This window comes from Ornithodoros turicata, chromosome 8 (assembly GCF_037126465.1).
Source record: "Ornithodoros turicata isolate Travis chromosome 8, ASM3712646v1, whole genome shotgun sequence".
Classification (NCBI taxonomy): domain Eukaryota; kingdom Metazoa; phylum Arthropoda; class Arachnida; order Ixodida; family Argasidae; genus Ornithodoros; species Ornithodoros turicata.
Window position 1 is genome coordinate 19,586,788 of NC_088208.1, and position 17,959 is coordinate 19,604,746.

Genomic DNA, 17,959 nt, shown 5'->3' on the forward strand with positions numbered 1-17,959 from the left:
ATCGAAAATCGTAAATCCAAATTGTCCTCCTTCCTACTTTATACTGTCCAGTTAACCTGCTAGGGCCTGCCGTTCGGCACCCTCTCTGGTGAGGGCGCCCGGGGCACCTGCCCCCCCCCCCCCCCGTCGCTACGGCTCTGGTAGGAAGTAAGAAGAACAAAGTAGGTTGAAGAACTTTGCACCTGACAATCTGCTGTCCCACCCGGTACCACCTGATTTCTGCCCACTGGATTTTCACAAAACACAAAACACGTAAACGCGGGTGCCTAAATGCCTACCCCGGGGAACTGTTCTTTGCAACTGAAGGAGCTCTATTTATTTCAGCAATCCACAACACTCTACAGTACACCATACACCCCCTGTTCTGGCCCAGATGATGTGCTAAAGCCTGGAAAGCTGCACAGTGTTGGTATCCATAAAGTGCCACTTGTTGTATCCCATCTTGAACAAGACGCTGTCTCCCAGTTGGGGGTTGTAGCCCTTCTGGTATATTTGCCTGTTTTGAATCTGCACGTGAAAGTCAAAGGCGAGATTCAGCACCACACATGACAACAGAACACACCAATGAGCCTCACCACGGCTAGCACCGTACGTCAAGGATTGGAACCGTTCTTTTTTTTCTTTTTGTTTGGTTTCGGTTCAGGCAGCTGGTGAAATCAAGCCCCGCCAGACCCCAAAAATAACATAGCTGAATGACTGCAACAACTGCGAGGAGGAAATACCAAATACCTTGCGCATTTGGGTTGCAGTTTGGTTTTGTTGAGTTTTGGCTTCGGCTTTGTTGGGCAACGCGTCTCAATCCGTTTTGTAAGTTGTAGTTCCGATCTGTCACAACGCACGTTACGTTTTAACCATTTTGCAAACCAGTAACTGCCTACATTTCTTTTTTTTTGTCAGATCCAGTCCAGCGAAAAATACGGGATTTTAGCGGTTTTCGGTTCGGGTTCAGTTTGGGCTCCAATCCCTGCCGTATGTTACACCTCTTTAGAAATTCATTCAGCATGAAATCATGGTGCACCTCATTCACAGCTCATCACATTGCACTACTTCCACAATCCACCTTTTGACATCAACTTCACAAGGCTTCAACTTCAAAACCCTTCACTGGAATTCAACTTCAAAGCCTATCACTAACGTTTAAATTCGAAACCCATCATTGAAATTGAACTTTGAAACCCACCACTGGAATTCAATGTCGAAGCCCACCACAAGAATTCAACCTCAAAGTCCATAATATGGCTTCAATTTCGCATCACATCACACGACAGGCCGTTATTCGACGTCGACTTCAACATCACGTCATATCACAGCTCATCGCTCTACATCACAACATTCTCCATGATGTGGTAAATGATGTCCAGCCATGATGAGACCATCATGAGTGAATTTGCCAACCTATGGCTAGCACTCTTTCAAGGGCTGGAAACCATCACGCCGGTTACCGTATTCGATAGCCCGGACCGGAGAAAAGGGGTGGGGGGTGGGGGGGGTGGGGGCAAAGGTGTGGACGTGTGCATGTTAGAATAAGGTAAACGCGGTTCTCTTTGTGGATTCTTTTTTTTTCTTTTTTACTACAATCAGTCTAACGCTGCTTTGGCACTGGAGTTTGAGCAATACTAGCACTTTGAAGCCTGTCTGGAACAACATCAACAACAACAACAACAACAAAAAATAAAATAGAGAAAGAAGAACGTGTCGTCCTTCACCTGCTACCTACTTTTTCTACGGCCCATTCGTACTCCAACTGATCCTCCCCGCTTACGACCAGCTCAGGCACCTTCGACGCCGGTAAGACGAAGAGACCAAGAATTTGGCCCTTGCATGTTGTGACACTGTAATTGCACGAGCACTGCTTAATGCCAGCACAAATGAGCACAAATCTGACTTGCTCGGGTTAAACCGCATTCCTCCCGACCACGCATCTGGGCAAGTTCGTTTACGGGGTCTGCCCCGAGGGACATGTGGCGGGGAGGCATGGGATACCACGTGCACACGACATGTGGCTACGTACTAGTAGCGGTACTCAGTCCAGGCCTCCTCGTGGGGTTTCTTCCAGTCATGGAACATTGGGCTGTGCTTGTCGTCCAGGTTTTTCTCAAAGTTGATTCTTTCAATGTCCTCGACCACCTAGAAGGGAGACGTGGCAGGCCTTGAATCACCGTTTAATTTTGTGTTGTAGCATTTGATTTCAAACCAAGCACATGGCACGGAACAAGGCTGTAAACTGATATTGCAACTCAGTATGAAACACCCACACTTCACGAGGCAAAGGCAACAGCATGTGGATTAAAGAAGGCCTTTGCTCAATGACCCCTGTCTCACCTTTGCCTACAATCTAGAAAGGGAAGAGAACCTCACTGTACATCGTGCTCACAGGCAACTGCTGCCACTCCTTTTTGTGACAATGTGAACATATTAATTGCCACAAGAAGGCGTACGCCCCGCTCTCCTTTCAGATCACGGGCAGTAACTGTATCGTTCGACGCAGTGCTTGGCGTAGTGTGTCGTGTCGCAAAGGTTCTGTTTTTTAGTTGGTGCAGACACTTGAACTCCAGTATCATCTGGTTCAACCAATCACTCCAGATCCCAAACACAGAACGTCTGTATTTTGAATTCGCTGTCTCCATGGTTGACTCTGAATGGGAAGGTCATGCTTGAATCCTTCAGTAGAGGTCAGGCATTCTGCAGTCTAAATGGCATTTGCAAAGGGGCTCACTTTGAAGGGGTTGCAACCAGGGGGCAGGTCCACAAGCTCACTCTCGGGGGTGCTGTTTCTTTACGTGACGGGGAAGGGTAGAGGTGAACCAAATGTTTAACCCCGATGACATGCGGGGCGGTTGCTCAGTTTCCTTTCTCTTATTTTCCCAGCAATTTGTGGAACTCTATGCCTTCTGAGCAAGGTGACTCCATGTCTACGAGTTTATTTAGACAAAGGTCTTCTATCCATTGAATAGTAATTATTAGTTTGTACGTTCTCATCAATCGTCAGACGTTTATGAGTTTTCTGCTTCCTACGTGTATTTTGCTCCGGGGCTGTTGTGTACCCGCATTTATTACTATTTTGAGCTCCCTCACAGGCTTGCCTTATGGCTCTATTTGTATGATGCGTCTGCGCATGATGTATTCAAATAAATAAGGTTGGAGTTATATATGTATGCTACATCCTGGTTGCGACCTACCAGGTTATAACGACCATATCATAATCGGCAACCCCTACGAGGAGCCCGTCGGCACGATCTGCTAGGGGCGCTACTCATCGGCCCGCGAGGTCTACATCGTTATTGGACAATGGAAATTTTAATTTTGAACGTGCAGAAGCGGAAGTACGACTACCCTAGCAGACGACAGCAACAGCTCTTATGAAAACGCGTAGAATGATGATGATAATCAACTTTAGAAAGAACCCTCTCCCGTGCGATGTCCACTGCTTGTACAGAAATACTAAGGTAAGCTGAAGTACGAAGTATTGTAGAAAGTGAGGGAGCAATAACCAGGTCGATGAGTGGCGCCACCGCTAGCTTAAGTAAGCAAGCCAAGTAAGTAAGTAGCTAAGTAAGCTTAGTAAGTAAGGTGACCGCCTTAGGCCCCGCGCACGAACCCCTCAACCAGGGATTACTTTTTTTTTTTTTTAAATATAAAGTACGCACTTAATCGTGTGAAACATGCCCCGCGACGTGCCTTTGCCTCAAGCCCCGCACACCCCTAGCACCGGCCCTGCTCTGCAGGAAAGTCTTGTTCATTTTTAAGTGTAACAAAGTGGTCCTGCCAGATTTACCTCCCTGAGTGTAATCACAGTTAATAGGACTTTGCCACCGCTTTTTACTCCTTGTATTGTATTGCGTATGTGGCCAGTTTGGATTCATAGCCTATCTGCTTTTGGTTCAGTCTTAAAATTACTATTCTCGCAGTCCTACAAATGAGGCACAACCTTGCTTTATGTACTGATATTTACTCTTAAACATCAACTGGCTATGCTACAGTCAAACAGCGCCTTGTTAGACTTTGCGATAATCGACAGACATGCGCACAGGCACACTTGGACACATGACAGGTATCAAAAACATTTCTCAACCGTTTAGATTATGCGCTTCCTTGGAAGTGGAGCTGGGGCCATGTTTACCTATGGGTCTTTCGCCACAGTGTTATCTTCTGCGCGCTGTTACTACCCAGTCGAAAATCACAAGCTGGAACCATTTGGAAACTCAAGTGGTTCATCTAAGCTGGTTTATGGAACAAATCCCAGTATAGACTACCTCAGATGGATCGACCATCCCAAGCAGCACAACATCTTGGACCAATACTGGCAATACTGGCCCAACATTCATCCAATGTTGGGCCGACTTTGCCAATATTGGGCCAAGACGTTGTGCTGCCAGCTAGAACCAGTCTTAATGGATACAGCTGGAACCCATTCAACTGGGTATTATCCAGCTTAAACCAATTGTACATGGACCCCAATTCTGCTGGAACCATCTCAGCTAGTCAGATTTCCTGCTTAGACCAGCTCAGCTGGCCTCCTGTGGTAAAGCTGGAACCAGTTCAAAAACCGTTCAGAACCAGCATGGTCTCTAACTTGTTCCGGCTTGTGATTTCTTGGCTGGGATAGTAGCACTGTTACTTTACCACTTCAGTGTCTCCAAAAGAGCTCCAGTCATAGATGAGTAGCTCTGAGGAGTCCCTGAAAGACAGAAAAAGTCGCTGGTAATTTATGTACCTTAAGCACAACAGAAACATGATGCACAGCGCTCTGACCAAGCAACCCGATTTCCAGGGAACATAACTGGGAAGCTAGGACAATGTTAGGTCACAAGCTCCCCTTTTCACGCAAAAGGGGTGCGTAAACAAAGATAACGTCGCAACACAAGCTTTCTCGATCGGGGTGAATTAGTTCCAAGTCCTCATTGTGCAGTCCCCACTCAATCGTCTCTGCCCCTCTGACATTTTGTTGACAGCAGTCGCTCTCCATCAGCTGTTCAACGGCTAGAAAATCGTCAGGTTCGAGGTGACGCGAGTCTCAAAAGATTTTGAAAGATTTTGTGTGTGTCTGGTTTGCCCAAGACAGCAGCATAATTAGGGTGACATTGCTGAAAAAAAAAAGAAAAGGTAGATTTAAAATAGTAATTATCATGTCATTATAAATTCATGCCTTGCCTTTATAATGTGTCTTTACACCATAAGTGCTTCATCCCTCCCTCCTTAAAAAAAATAATGGCGCCGTGACGTTACACGTAAGATTTGTCTGCCTATAGTCCTCCTCATAACGAAGGATGTAACGATAATAATAATACGTAACGCGGAATTCACGTTGTTAGATAACATATCCTTCCTTTGTTTTCCTGCCAATCTTCACACTGCTAGTACGTGAAAACTAAAGTAGGCATCTTCGCAAGGTCAATGCACTGCTCAATAAAGATGTCCCCGATGCGTACACGTCGGCTTTTCTGTGACCAACACAATCTATATCTACGAATGCTGCTACGGGCGCTGAGTGATACAGCGTACAGATCTCAATTCACGACCGAATACATGGTCAAATGCTACGCTCGCACAACGGTCCAAGCAGTCCGTTTGCAGCCGCAACAGGACTTTGCTCTCACAAACCTTATTGACTTCAAGTAGTTAAACTTGTACTGGCGGTCTATTTCATCGAGGTAGTCTTTCGTCAGGACCTCACTGTTCACTTCGTACGGCTGCAAAAGAAAAGAAAAAGACGCTGCGTATCCTTTCAAGCTGGAACTAACTCTCGGCAATCCTTACGATGTTCCTCTGCTTGATCCTCTTCAAGCTGATGTCGCTGGGGACGTCCAAATAGATGACCAGATGGGGACGCAAAAGTTCGGGGGTGGTGTTGTTGCGCAGCACGTGGTAAGTATCAAGGGCTGGGAGACAACACAAGAACAACATTCCATAACAAATAACAAAGAGAGAAAATATTTTTGCAATACAGTATGCCAACTCACCTGGTTTGCTCATGTACCCAAATCTGTTCATTGTGTTGGCAAAGACCATGTCACTGAAGGCACTTCTCTCAAGCACAACCCCCTGACCTATGTCACACAGAAATACGGAGTTAGACACCATTTAGATAAACATGCTACACACCGCTCCCTGTCCCCCGTCGAAGAGTCGCGCAGAATTACGCTGACGAAGTCGGGACATCGTGTCGTGCTTATCAGTGATTCAGTTTCCCACAAAAGTTATTTAGTTTACTTATTAACTTTTCATTCACTTACGAACGTACCTGATAGACCGTGGATTGGAGGTTCACACACGGGGGAGAATAAAATATGTACAACAATTTCAGTGACACTATCATAACACATATCTAATAGGGTTGAGAAATATGCGATATAATATACGCCATATTCGTAACTAGACAAAAGTGTAAGTGCAAAAGTGACAAGCGAGCATGAACAGTGACGAGCAAAATTATAGATTACATACTATAATCTGTTTAGCATGCATCTGTCACCCGGAAAATGACTCTTCGCCTTAACAAGTGTCGTTCTATGTCTTTCCTGGGTCGCATTTCTGACCACATCCCCACCTTCCACTACTCACTCAGCAATGCAATTCTCACTAAGGTTGAGATGTACGGGTATCTCGGGTGTCGAAGACGATGTATTGATTTGCGATTTTTGGAAAAAGTAATTAACGGTGAAATCGACTGTCCCATGTTGTTATCATCCGTTAATTTTCTGTGTACAACAAGGACAAGGGCACGAAATTTGTTCTACATTAGTCATTCAGACGTTGCTTCTCCTTTGTCTCGGTTACTGAAAGTGTATAATGACTATGGTTCTGATCATGCGACATTTCGATAGTATATCTTTCTCTTAATTTAGTTATCCCAGAATCTTTAATTAGCCAGCATTATGCATGTGTAGTTCCCTGTTGTATGTAGAGTATGTATTGTGTTTCGTGCGCCACACTAAAGGCCACGGCTGTTTGTGGGCACTTTAAATAAAATCAATCAATCAATCAATCAATCAATCTCGGCGTATATCTCTCGGATGACCTGACGCGGAAAAAAAACATATCGAGTCCATCACAAGTAACGGTAACCGTTCTCTCCGATATACCAGGCGTACCTTTAAAGGAGCACAGAAAGCACTTCACTCACGACAATTTTTTTTCAAACTGAGCCGTTAACCTGACTGCTAAAGTGCACCATGCGAAGCGATTCCCTCGATAGATGCATACATACGTATCGTGGAATTCGATTTTCAAAATCACGACCGCGTGCGACGGTGGCAGCTGGCCGCCGCAGTGGTTTTGACGTCTTCGCGGTGCAACTAGGGTTGCCACCAGGCCGGTACTGTACCGGCACGGCCAGTTATTTGGGCGCTCTGCCGGTTGCTGGTGGGAAGGTGATACCGGCAGGCTTTTGCCGGTATTTGTGGCTCAGGACCTTTCATAAGGGCTTTTATGGGATTTTCTCTTAAACATTCCGCTACAGCTTGAATAAATCTGGAACACAGACCCAGCTCCGCAGTCACCAGTCGTTTTCTTAGTTATTCATTCCTATTATTATTCATTGTTATTACTATTATCGTCGTTATTTCTAGCATCAATGATACAGCACCACACAGGAACATATGTTTCCTCGTATTATCTTGAGCGAGCACGCTCTCTCTCTCTCTCTCCATGCGTGTGCTCGCCCACCCCTCACCCACTTTCCCTTTTCCACGAGCCTTTCCCTTTCCCTCTATTTCACGTCCTCTCCCTCAGCCGGTATTTTTCACTACAAAAGGTGGCAACCCTAGATGCAACCCACTAACTCAGGGGTCGGGAACCTGTACAGTTTATCTAAGGGCTGTTTTTTCCTTTTCTTTTTGCTGAGCAACTTCATGCACAATTCTTGATCCAAATATTGTATTTGGTGTTCTTTATGTATACCAATTCGTTCATGTAATTCCAGTCTCCCATGTAATGTCTCTTGACCTTAGGGGTACCTCGAATAAATAAATAAATGAATAATGTGTAGCACTAGTCCAGGTTTGAATGTTGCTGCCTTTTCAAGAACATTCGTACTACCATTTGTCTGTCTGTTTTCGGTCCGTACCCCAATGCGAAGTTCTGGCAACAATGTTCCAGAACCTGCTTATCAGGAAACATTCCAGGGCATTCAGTGGTATTTTCACTGTCCAGGAATAATGTCGTATTTCGTGGAAGCCTTCTGCGCGCCACCTGAATCTTCGTTGTCCACGAGGTCAGTCAGCTTGAACCTGTGCCGACAGATGATGTCGACAGTTCCCGAAATGCGAGATGGGACTTTAATATTTACTGGGCAGAAAAAGTCGACGTGCAAGCTTCGGCTTTCCACCAGACAACACTTCCAGCCTAACAAAGCTGTGCCGATCGCTGATGCCGCCGGCAGATACATACCATTTACGTTTACGAGGGCAAGTGGCTTTCCAACAACCCTTCATCGATCACAAGTAAAACATGCGTGGATATCCATGCCCGCAGTACATGAAGAAGCATGTCCTACTTGGTTTGGTGAATGTGAAGGTGACATGCACCCCCACCCCCTTAGCCCCCCGTGTTTTCACCACTGCAAGCTCATCATCAAAGATGCCAAGGTTTATAGAACCTTAAGTTCGCTGAAATTCGCCATACAGAGGATTGAAGGTGGGGACAGTGGTGTCCGGATAAGCAGGACATGACCGTATGTAAATTTGCATGCAGTACGCAAGCTGCTGTCTAACGAAACACATTGTAAAAACCCGTAGCTCACCCGTATTGAGGACGTGCGCCAACGCTTGTAGGTACTGTTCGACCCGCATGCGGTACATCAGAATTTGCATGTTTGCAACATTCAGGTTATGCGGGTCTTCGTAGAATTTTTTTATGTCGCACGTCCTACATGACTCTGGCACCAAGTGATCGATACTTCGGTAGTCAAAACCGTAGTCATCCACGTAGATGAGGTCAAAACTCGGTTCAAAATAGGGCCTCAAGTCGAACTCTTCCGCTATGGTCTTCACAAGCGTCGTCTTGCCAGCACCGATGTTACCATCGACGACGATGACCTTGGTGTTTTCGTCAAACCTCGAAAGTGTGTCCTCGAATATACCATGGTACCATCTGAATGTCTTCGTTTCGTACGGAAATGGCTTAGGTTTCTCCGTAGGTTCCCTGTACTGCTTACTCGTCATAGAAGCCGTCAGCACTCGGGTTGGAACTGAAGTGACGGCCAAGATCTTTGGTGCATGGCCGACTGGTAACTTGGCAAAGGGTGCACCGCACAAGGTGAGGCGAGATATAGATCCTGCCATGCCTGACCACTGTTGTGCGAGGACGGAAGCACCCGTACTTTTATTGTGAAAATACGGCAGACGATGTCAGCAACGACCTCACTCGCACAGACGAGCCAAACCAGAACTGGATTGATTTGGATTGGCTGGAGCCTCGTTGATGACGCCGCGCCGCTGTGATCGGCTGCTGGCTTTTTGACAGTCATAAATATTTGGTCATGAGAGGATAGAGATAAGATAGAGATAATTGGTCATAATCACGCCCTACTATAACTACGATGTTACGTACAATATATAGTAGCTTATCTTTCACTCGAAATTCCAGTCCAGTCTATTATTGACAGTATTGATCTTGAGGCCAGTGAGGTCGCTCGCGTCGCCATTAGTATTCTTTAGGTAAGAGAAAGCGTGCTCGTTTGTGTAAGTTTTCTGAAAATGACTCCAGAGATGAAGCGAAAGGTGGAAGTACTGCTTTGCATTGCCAGGAAGGCGTTCCATTGGGGATTCATGCCGACTGTAATTTACCTTGGTAGGTTTCCTTACGCCTTCGAAGGCGCGGACCATGCTTACTTAACCGGCTACGTATTTGTTCGCCTTCGTTTTCCTACGTATGGACTACGGTTTGTTTCCCTATTATTTGACCTCTTGATACTTGTGATTCACTTCAGGATTCAGGAAAGGATCCGATCCAGGGATGCCAGAAATTTCACCGCTGAGGTAAGCCATGACAGGATGATGTAGTCGAAAGGTTTGTAATCGTTCGTCTTACGTTTCAGTCTCCTATGGCAGTAACGAAGCGACGCGACCATAAAACCATAGCTCATCAAACATCCTCATAGCTTCAATGGCCGGCTCCATCCACTAAGCTGGTTAAAAGCATCACGTAGCACTGTTTTTCACTTGAAAACTTAGCTACATAGCTATATGAAAGACTGAAGACGTCTGGTGGGATACCATTTCGCACGGGGAGCAGTTTGCTTTTTTTTTTTTTTTGCCTGTAGAATTTTGTTTATCTGATGAATATATAAATGTCCACATTGCTTGTGCTCCACCATGTGAGCAAGAAATGTGGTTCACACTTACTTTGGTGTGTGATTTTGTAACATACACACTGTTGTAAGCCTGCACATGTTGCGATGCATGCAGAGTTTCTGGTTGAGTATAGCTGCTTAAATAAAACTGTTGCGTGTTAGTTCAGAAGGTTGTGCGGTTTTATAAAACATTTTATTTTCTTCAATCACTTTTAATGTACAGAAGAAAATGGCCTACATGGAAGAGTTTTAATACTCCCCCATGTAGTCAGATGCTATATAACAGTCATGAGTTGAGACCAAGGTTTCCACAGCAGTACAGTCAGGTTGAGTACAAGGAAGAAACCTGTCTTTGCCGAACCTGTTCAACTGACCTGCACATACTTGTGACTAAGCAATCAAACTCTTTTGTAGCGTGTAAACTAACTGCACTTGTTAAACGAAAATGAACTCCTAACATGGCAAGCACATTTTCATGAGCGACGCACGTGGAAGCACATTTTTTTCCCCCCCGTGTAATGAAGTTCACGCTGTCTATAATTTGAGTTATATAAAGCACTTCCAAAACTTCAGTATGTAGCAGGTATAGTTTTATGAAAATACTAACCAGTGGTAAACAGTAGGTGACACTTTCATTTGGGTGAACTGAAAGAACACGGTATTTGTTCGAAAAACCCCTTCTCAAAGGCACATTCGGAGATCCGAAAGACCCCCTCCAGCACCCTCTTCATTCTTGAGGTTTGCTCCAATGAATACTGTGGAAGCACAGGATAAACAACAACACTGCTACTGCACAGAATGCTCAAAATCAACCTGCTTTAGTGTGTGGCTCCACAAAGTCTAGTCACACTCTGTCACGTGTCAAGAGCACCGGGAGACTGGTCGTTGCTTCCCAACTGAGCCCTGCACCGCCTCAAATCCGACTTGATGAGGGCGGTGAGGATGGCACCAATTAACATGGACACCGAGAGTGCTATGTTGGCCGTACGATCCCCGTACAGTTTCATCACGGCGGAAGCGGCCATGGTGAACGTGATGCCGAACACCTGTGCGGAGGCGTTGAGGATTCCAGAAGACGTCCCCTCGGGCGCGGGGTAGGTCAACTCGGAGGCAAACTCGAAGCCGAGTGGGAGGTAGCCCGTCATGAAGAACCTTGAAACGCGCAGGCAGATGAAATTTGATGGCAAAGCAGGAATGGGCATAATTATGTTGTTTTGTGTGTTTTAATATAAATACTCTGCTTAACTACATGTATTTAAATATGCTGCGTAATTACTCTGCATAAATACACTGCGTATAGAAATAAAGGTTTTTACGCACAGGATATAAATACAATCGACCCCTGTTTATCCGGACTTCCGGTTCTGGACAAGATTTTTCCAGGAACCACTATAGGAAAGTGTCCAACATCCTGCTTCGCTTATCCCATCCTGGGTCAGAGTCAGTGTGCGACACACATTTTCACCAACCTCGAGGGTAGAGTCAATGCCGCCTAGATACGGAAAACTTGTGCGCTCGTCGACGTGACGTAACAATTAAGAGTCGGCCAATGAGGATCGTGTTTTCAACGGGCGTAGCCAATCGCAAACGTTCTTTCAGCAGTCGTGGCCATGGAGAAGAACCACCGTCGTCTGCGAGTTGTAATCGAACGTCCCCGCGTACTAAATGGAAAAAAATTTGGAAATAAAGCGCAAAACGGTCTCAATCTTTCTCAGAACTGATTTTCTGGAAAGCATCCTGGCCTTTTTGTCTAAATATTTAGGTCTGCAGGTTCCAGGCGAGCTGCAATAATTTGAGGGCTCTTGAATTCGCAGAACAGTGAATCGCAGTAGCAGAAGAGTTCTGACTCTTAATTGAAAGAGGGAGAGCAGGCAATGCACAGGCTTTATCTATCTAGGTGGTGGTAGAGTGAACTACTGCACACTATGCTTCAACGATTTTCCCATTGTACCTCTTCGGGGTGTTGACCGAACAAGTTGTTTGGAGCTGCAGAGGAAGGAAGGGCCTTCGGTGCGAAAGTAGGAAAGGCAGTCAAAAAGTCCGCCAGCCGATTTCCAGTAACTCGACGTGGACAGCTCCGAGCACTCCGGAAAACATGACTCTTTTGCTCAAAAAACACCAGCGCGTGCCATCATACAGTAAAACCCGCGGATAACGTTATCTCGTATAACGATATCCCTTGTAAAACGATGGTTTATGATTTTACCGTCAAAATATACATTGTTTCTATGGGGAAACTACCCGCGTACAGCGATGGAGACCGCGGTTCCGAGTACTCTTCTAACGATGTTGGACGATGTTGTTCGAAAGCGAGCTTCTCCTAAAGCACGCAGGCGTTGGGTGAAGCCGACTTGCGGAATGGTGACGTGTAATGTTGCCTGTAGTTGTCCTGATAGGTTCCCTCCACGAGTCCTGGTCGCTGTTTTCCCAAGCCAGTGCGATGTCACACAGCTTCGCGTTGTTTTTTAAGCATCCGTTTCTTTTTGCTTTGCTATACGCGGGCTGGAGCGCGACTTTTCGGGGACGCGCTATTTAGGTCAACCCTCGTTTAACGATGTACCCCGAATAACGATGGAATTCGCAATTACCGTCAATATCGTTATACGCGGGTTTCACTGTATCTGGTGAACATGTCGTCGATATTGTCAGCGGCACTGATGACAGCCCCGAGTCAGATGACGACGCTGAAGAAGCACATCTGCGGGGACGCACCAAGAGGCCCGGAATGCCCTCAGAGCTCCCCTGGTGTTTCTTTGAGCAAAAGAGTAATGTTCCTGAAGTTAGTGCCATAACTAAGAGCTCGGTACTTTAGTAGTCTCGCACAAAATGAGTATGGTGAGTTTCGTGCGCATTACGAAATAAATACGGGCGTCGTGGACAGCTCAAGATAGTGTGTTTCGCTTATCTCGACGCCCCGCTGTGCGGGCGTTTTCACTGGGAACAGTCAAGTCCAGATAAACGGGGGTCGACTGTACAGTGAAATCGCTCCATTACGGACACCCACGGGACCAGGAGTCTTGTCCGCTGAAGGGAGGTGTCCATACACGAGAGGTACTGAAGTAAGAGCATTAAAGCTTGCCGGGGGAAACCCAGCTGTCTGCTGTTACGGGAGTACAGTCGCTGTCCGATTTTTCGGACTCTGCGGGAATCGCGCAAAAGTACGAATAATTGAGCAGTCCGAAAAAACGAATTTCGCTTCAAAATAAACTTTGCTAAGCACTAGTACGCTGGAAAAATATGTTTCTAGCTCTGCTTGATAACATCAGCTTCTATTTCCCGAAGCGACATTTTGTCACTGTACACTGACAGAGGCACCGCCGTCATCAAGTTCGCAAGTCGGCTTCACCTAACGCATGCGTGCTTTAGGTGAAGCACGCTTTACAGCGCTGTCGCGCGATACGGTGCTGGCCGTTTTGAATCAAGCCGTTGGCCAAAAACGAAGACTCAAAAGCTTTACAACAGACCGCTTCTACTCAGAGAAATGGAAAATGAACAATCATTGCCTATTTTTTGCCTCAATATTTTAGTTGGTTGATTTCTTTTGATACGAATTTCGGATGATACCAATATGTTCCGTCGCCCCAAGAGAGAAATTCGCTGGTTGGGCAAACAGAGTCCGAAATACCGAGCGACGGGGCTGCACGGCGTCCGAAATTTTGGACGTTCTTATACATCAACTCTATGGGACCCGCGGCCGTTCCGCGAAAAAGTCCGAATAATCGAGCATGTCCGAAAAATCGGGTTCGCGACTGTATTCGCCTTGGAGAGGTGTCCGTAATGGGAAGTCTCACCGGCCACAAGGCTGCTGTATTGTGTAGCTCTTTTTTTTCATACTTCCTTTCTCTTTTCTAAAAGGCTTTAATAATGCACCACAAGCGCCTACATTTCGAGAATTTTGTGTAACTGATAAACTCTCCATAAGGCCACTTTTCCACCTGCTTTATCAAACTCACCCTAACGAAGAGGTAATCGCAAATGTCGGCCACAGCGACCCTGCACTCAGGACAAACGTATAGGCAACCATGCCCGCCAGGGACAGAATGTACACCACCAAGGTCGTCTCCCTGGAACGATCAAAGCGACAAACATTTTGCTTATACGGTTTGGGTTGCTCCTTGAGCTCTGCGTACTTGAACCTGTGAGTGCGATCCAGGACAACGCCACAGGCCACGGACCCCGCCATGCCTGCGACAACCAGAGACAGCCCCATCCAGCCAACGTTGGCCTCTTCACCCTTTGGAAGACAAAAGGATGACAACGTCAAGATCAATCAAGGAACCGAGTATCTTCAATATACAGGATGCCTTCTTGATTACGAGTACAGATTTCTTTTTTTAAAAGGTTATTAGAGCAGCACAGATGCCAGTTTTGCAGCTCTCTTGTACAGAAGCGTATACGGAGAGGGGAGTCAAGTCCTGTATATCACATAAACAAAATACAGAAGCCGACACTCAGGTACAAAGGACTTTGTACCTGAGGAAGCGTGGACCCCCATGCGAAAGCTTGTACAAATTAAACTTAAACAAAAATCTTCAGTGTCGGCTTCTGTACCCTCTTGTACGGCGAGGCAAATATTGTGTGAAAAAGTGTAACGACTAAATGGCTGCTCAGCTAAATCCATTCATTATGACTTTTCACTAAATTTTTGGAGGAAATGTGAGATAGCAGGATTAGAACAAACTACTTCGCGAGGATTCGAAAAAAATTCGGTGAGCATCATACTGAGCACTAACCATCCCCTCGATACCGAATACAACATTCGCTTTCATTTTGCACGAGTAATTAATTCGTAAATGATGACAATAGCAAACCGAAACCCAAATGCGAAGAGCCGAAACCAGAGCCCTCTAATACGGCGGTTCATCCGGAGGAGGATACCGTGATGTCACCCGGCATTGTCGTCTGCTTCGACGCCTGCATTTTTTCTGCCGGATGATGTCAGCAGTGCGTTGCTGTCAGCGCCCTCTTGCTTCACACAGGCATGGCGCTCGCTTCGTAATAGATTCGTTCGAGTAAAATCTGCGCAGTTTTGGACCGAGATATTTCGTACACATGTTCGTGGCATCCCAAAGATTACGGATATACAGTGAAACCTGCGTATAGCGATATTGACGGTAATCGCCAATTCCATCGTTATACGGGGTACATCGTTAAACGAGGTTTGACCTAAATAGTGCGTCCCAAAAAGTCGCGCGCCACCCTGCGTGTAGCAAAAGAAAAAGAAACAGATGAAAAAAAAAAAACTCGAAGCTGTGTAACATCGCACTGGCTTGGGAAAACAGCGACCAGAACTCGTGGAGGGAACCAGGGAACATACTAGGACAACTTCTGGCAACATTACGCGTCACCGTTCCGCAAGTCGGCTTCACCTAACGCTTGCGTGCTCTAGGAGAAGCTCGCTTTAGAACACTGTCGCGCGACTCGCGGGTGGAAAGCACGTGCTGGGCCTTTTGAATCATTTCGCGAATTTGAGCAGCATTGGCCAAATACGGAGACATAAAAGCGTTACCACCGACCCCTTTCACTGACACTACTGGAAAATGGACAGTCGCTGTCTATTTTCTTGCCTCAATTTCTATTTTGGTTTAATTCTTTCGATACGAATTTCGGATGATAAGAATTTTTTCCTCTACCCCGTGAGATTCGTATCATCGAGATATTGCATCTTATCTGCGAGGTTACGCGCACAGGCAGCGTCCAACATCGTTGTACGAGTACTCGGAACCGCGGTCTCCATCGCTGTACGCGGGTCGTTTTCCCCGTACAAACAATGTATATTTTGACGGTAAAATCATAAACCATCGTTTTACGAGGGATATCGTTATACGAGATACCGTTATCCGCGGGTTTTACTGTATCACAACCTTTGTGGTGATTTTGTTGCAGAGTCCCATTCTAAAGGCTCATTCACACATGCGTTTCAAAAAGCGGCGCCGCCTCAGCGTTCGCAGCGCCGCCGAGAGGGGCCTGTCACACATAGCCGAGCCGCCATCCTGGAAACGCGCTTCATTGTTGTTGCTACGTGAAGATCGTACCGACACTTCCAGCTCCCTTCCTCAAAATTTACATTGTGAAGCATGTTATCCATTTTATACTTATCGTGAAGCATTTCTGCTGGAATCATCAATCGTTGGGACGACAAACGCGACACAATAGCAGAGAAAGAACGGCAGAAGAAGCGAGACACATGTTCACATACCGACGACCAACACACGGTTACACACAAGTCGTATTTATTTTCGTCGATTCCGTGGTTTGCGCAAATTCCCAGCTCATCGTTGACAGCTCAGACACCAAGCAACTATTGGTGACAAGGAATTTACTCACGCGGAAGCACCAAACACATACACACGCACAAATGACAAAAGATCCCAGCGCGGTATCGGGAGGCCCGCCATTGCCCGCCGGCGCCAAAAGGACGCCACCTCCACCCCTCCGAGCGCTCCGATTGGCTGGATGAAAAGCGTTCGCGTTTCTGCCCTCCGAAGCTGCAGCACGGAGCGGTTCTCAAAAAGCGGCTGGAAACGCTCCGCGGCTCGCGTTTCGCGGCGCCGCGAACGCGAAACGCGCTCAAAAAACGCATGTGTGAATCCAGCTTAAGAATCCTGAAAGAACCACCACTTTCCACAGATATCCGTCACCAATTTCTGAAGTGCAAATGAGCAGAAACGGAAATCACACACGTCAGGAGTGCAGGTAGAACACGACCATGGGCACCTGTGGCTTATCTTGGCCGCAAGCGAGCATTGCGACGTAGTGCGAGCATTGTTTTTCCTGCACTCGTGATGCACGTCTCCCTTCCTTGTATACGCGAGCATCATCATAATGTTTTCCAAGGGAGGGGCAAAGCGATTCTGGGGGGGGGGGGGGGGGGGGGCATTTGGCTGAAAACATGGTGCCCCCCTCTTTCAGTGCCACCTTTCTGTTGCATGTCAGAATCATCGTTCAATTATTTTTCTTCATCAACATCACTGTTCTACTTCTGTTTTTCCAAGATGACTCACCGGATAGTATGCGAGAACCACCTGGTTCAACAAGGTTGAGATGGCATAAAATGTTCCCACGTTGATTCCTGTAGGAAGGTAAGAAGAAGCGGAGTTGAAGACCTTCAGTATTAGTGTAGAAGGTGAGGCAATGCACATGTTTTGCTATGTCTACTAATTAAGAAATACTTGATGTAGTTCGAGATGAGTTCAATTTGAAAACTTCAGTAAAAAAAAAGTATTTAGCTAACTGAGGCAGTACAGTAGCTGCCCTCAGTGATGCCATCCCAAGTGTCAGATCATAAAGCTTTAGAACAATACATTTTCTGGTACACCATCACAGAATCCACAGGAACATGCATGCCATTTCACATGATTTCCTGGCTCAGTTTCACTCCAGTGAACACTTTTAGAGAGTCTTGAGACTGTTTACCTAAGCACTTTGGGGTACCAATGAAACTGGAGGACTTCACTGTACATGCCGAGAAACCCTATCTTTCAGGATATACACTACTTTTTAGAATAACGTGTGCCGTTCTTCGAAGGAGAAAGCTATTTTCTTACAAGAAGCTACCCAAGCAACAACATCACAGCCCAATACTGGCTGGATGTTTGCAATATTGGCCCAGTATTGGAACTGGACGTAGAAGCACGGAGAGAAAAAAGTCAGGTCTTCGGAAATCAA

General features: G+C 46.2%; 2 protein-coding genes across 6 annotated transcripts in view; both read right to left on the reverse strand.

Moving 5' to 3' along the window:
* Positions 1 to 253: 253 nt before the first annotated feature.
* On the reverse strand, positions 254 to 9,396 carry LOC135366617 (NADH dehydrogenase [ubiquinone] 1 alpha subcomplex subunit 10, mitochondrial-like). Its single transcript, XM_064599405.1, has 8 exons — positions 8,741 to 9,396; positions 5,961 to 6,047; positions 5,758 to 5,879; positions 5,602 to 5,690; positions 4,624 to 4,678; positions 2,012 to 2,127; positions 1,718 to 1,832; positions 254 to 507 (listed from the first exon to the last, which is right to left on the reverse strand). Exons 1-8 carry the CDS (start codon positions 9,279 to 9,281, stop codon positions 382 to 384), a joined length of 1,251 nt encoding a protein of 416 aa, XP_064455475.1. The 5' UTR covers positions 9,282 to 9,396; the 3' UTR covers positions 254 to 381.
* A 1,066-nt stretch (positions 9,397 to 10,462) lies between these two features.
* The window catches only part of LOC135366616 (heme transporter FLVCR2-like), a 70,739-nt gene continuing 63,242 nt past the window's right edge, over positions 10,463 to 17,959 (reverse strand). For all 5 annotated transcript variants that reach the window (XM_064599403.1, XM_064599404.1, XM_064599401.1 and 2 more), the window contains 4 exons: positions 17,296 to 17,363; positions 14,422 to 14,525; positions 14,245 to 14,355; positions 10,463 to 11,443 (listed from right to left, as the gene is read on the reverse strand). In XM_064599403.1, coding sequence (XP_064455473.1) covers positions 11,146 to 11,443; positions 14,245 to 14,355; positions 14,422 to 14,525; positions 17,296 to 17,363 — 581 coding nt within the window. In that variant the 3' untranslated portion in view covers positions 10,463 to 11,145. The remainder of the gene's footprint in view (positions 11,444 to 14,244; positions 14,356 to 14,421; positions 14,526 to 17,295; positions 17,364 to 17,959) is intronic.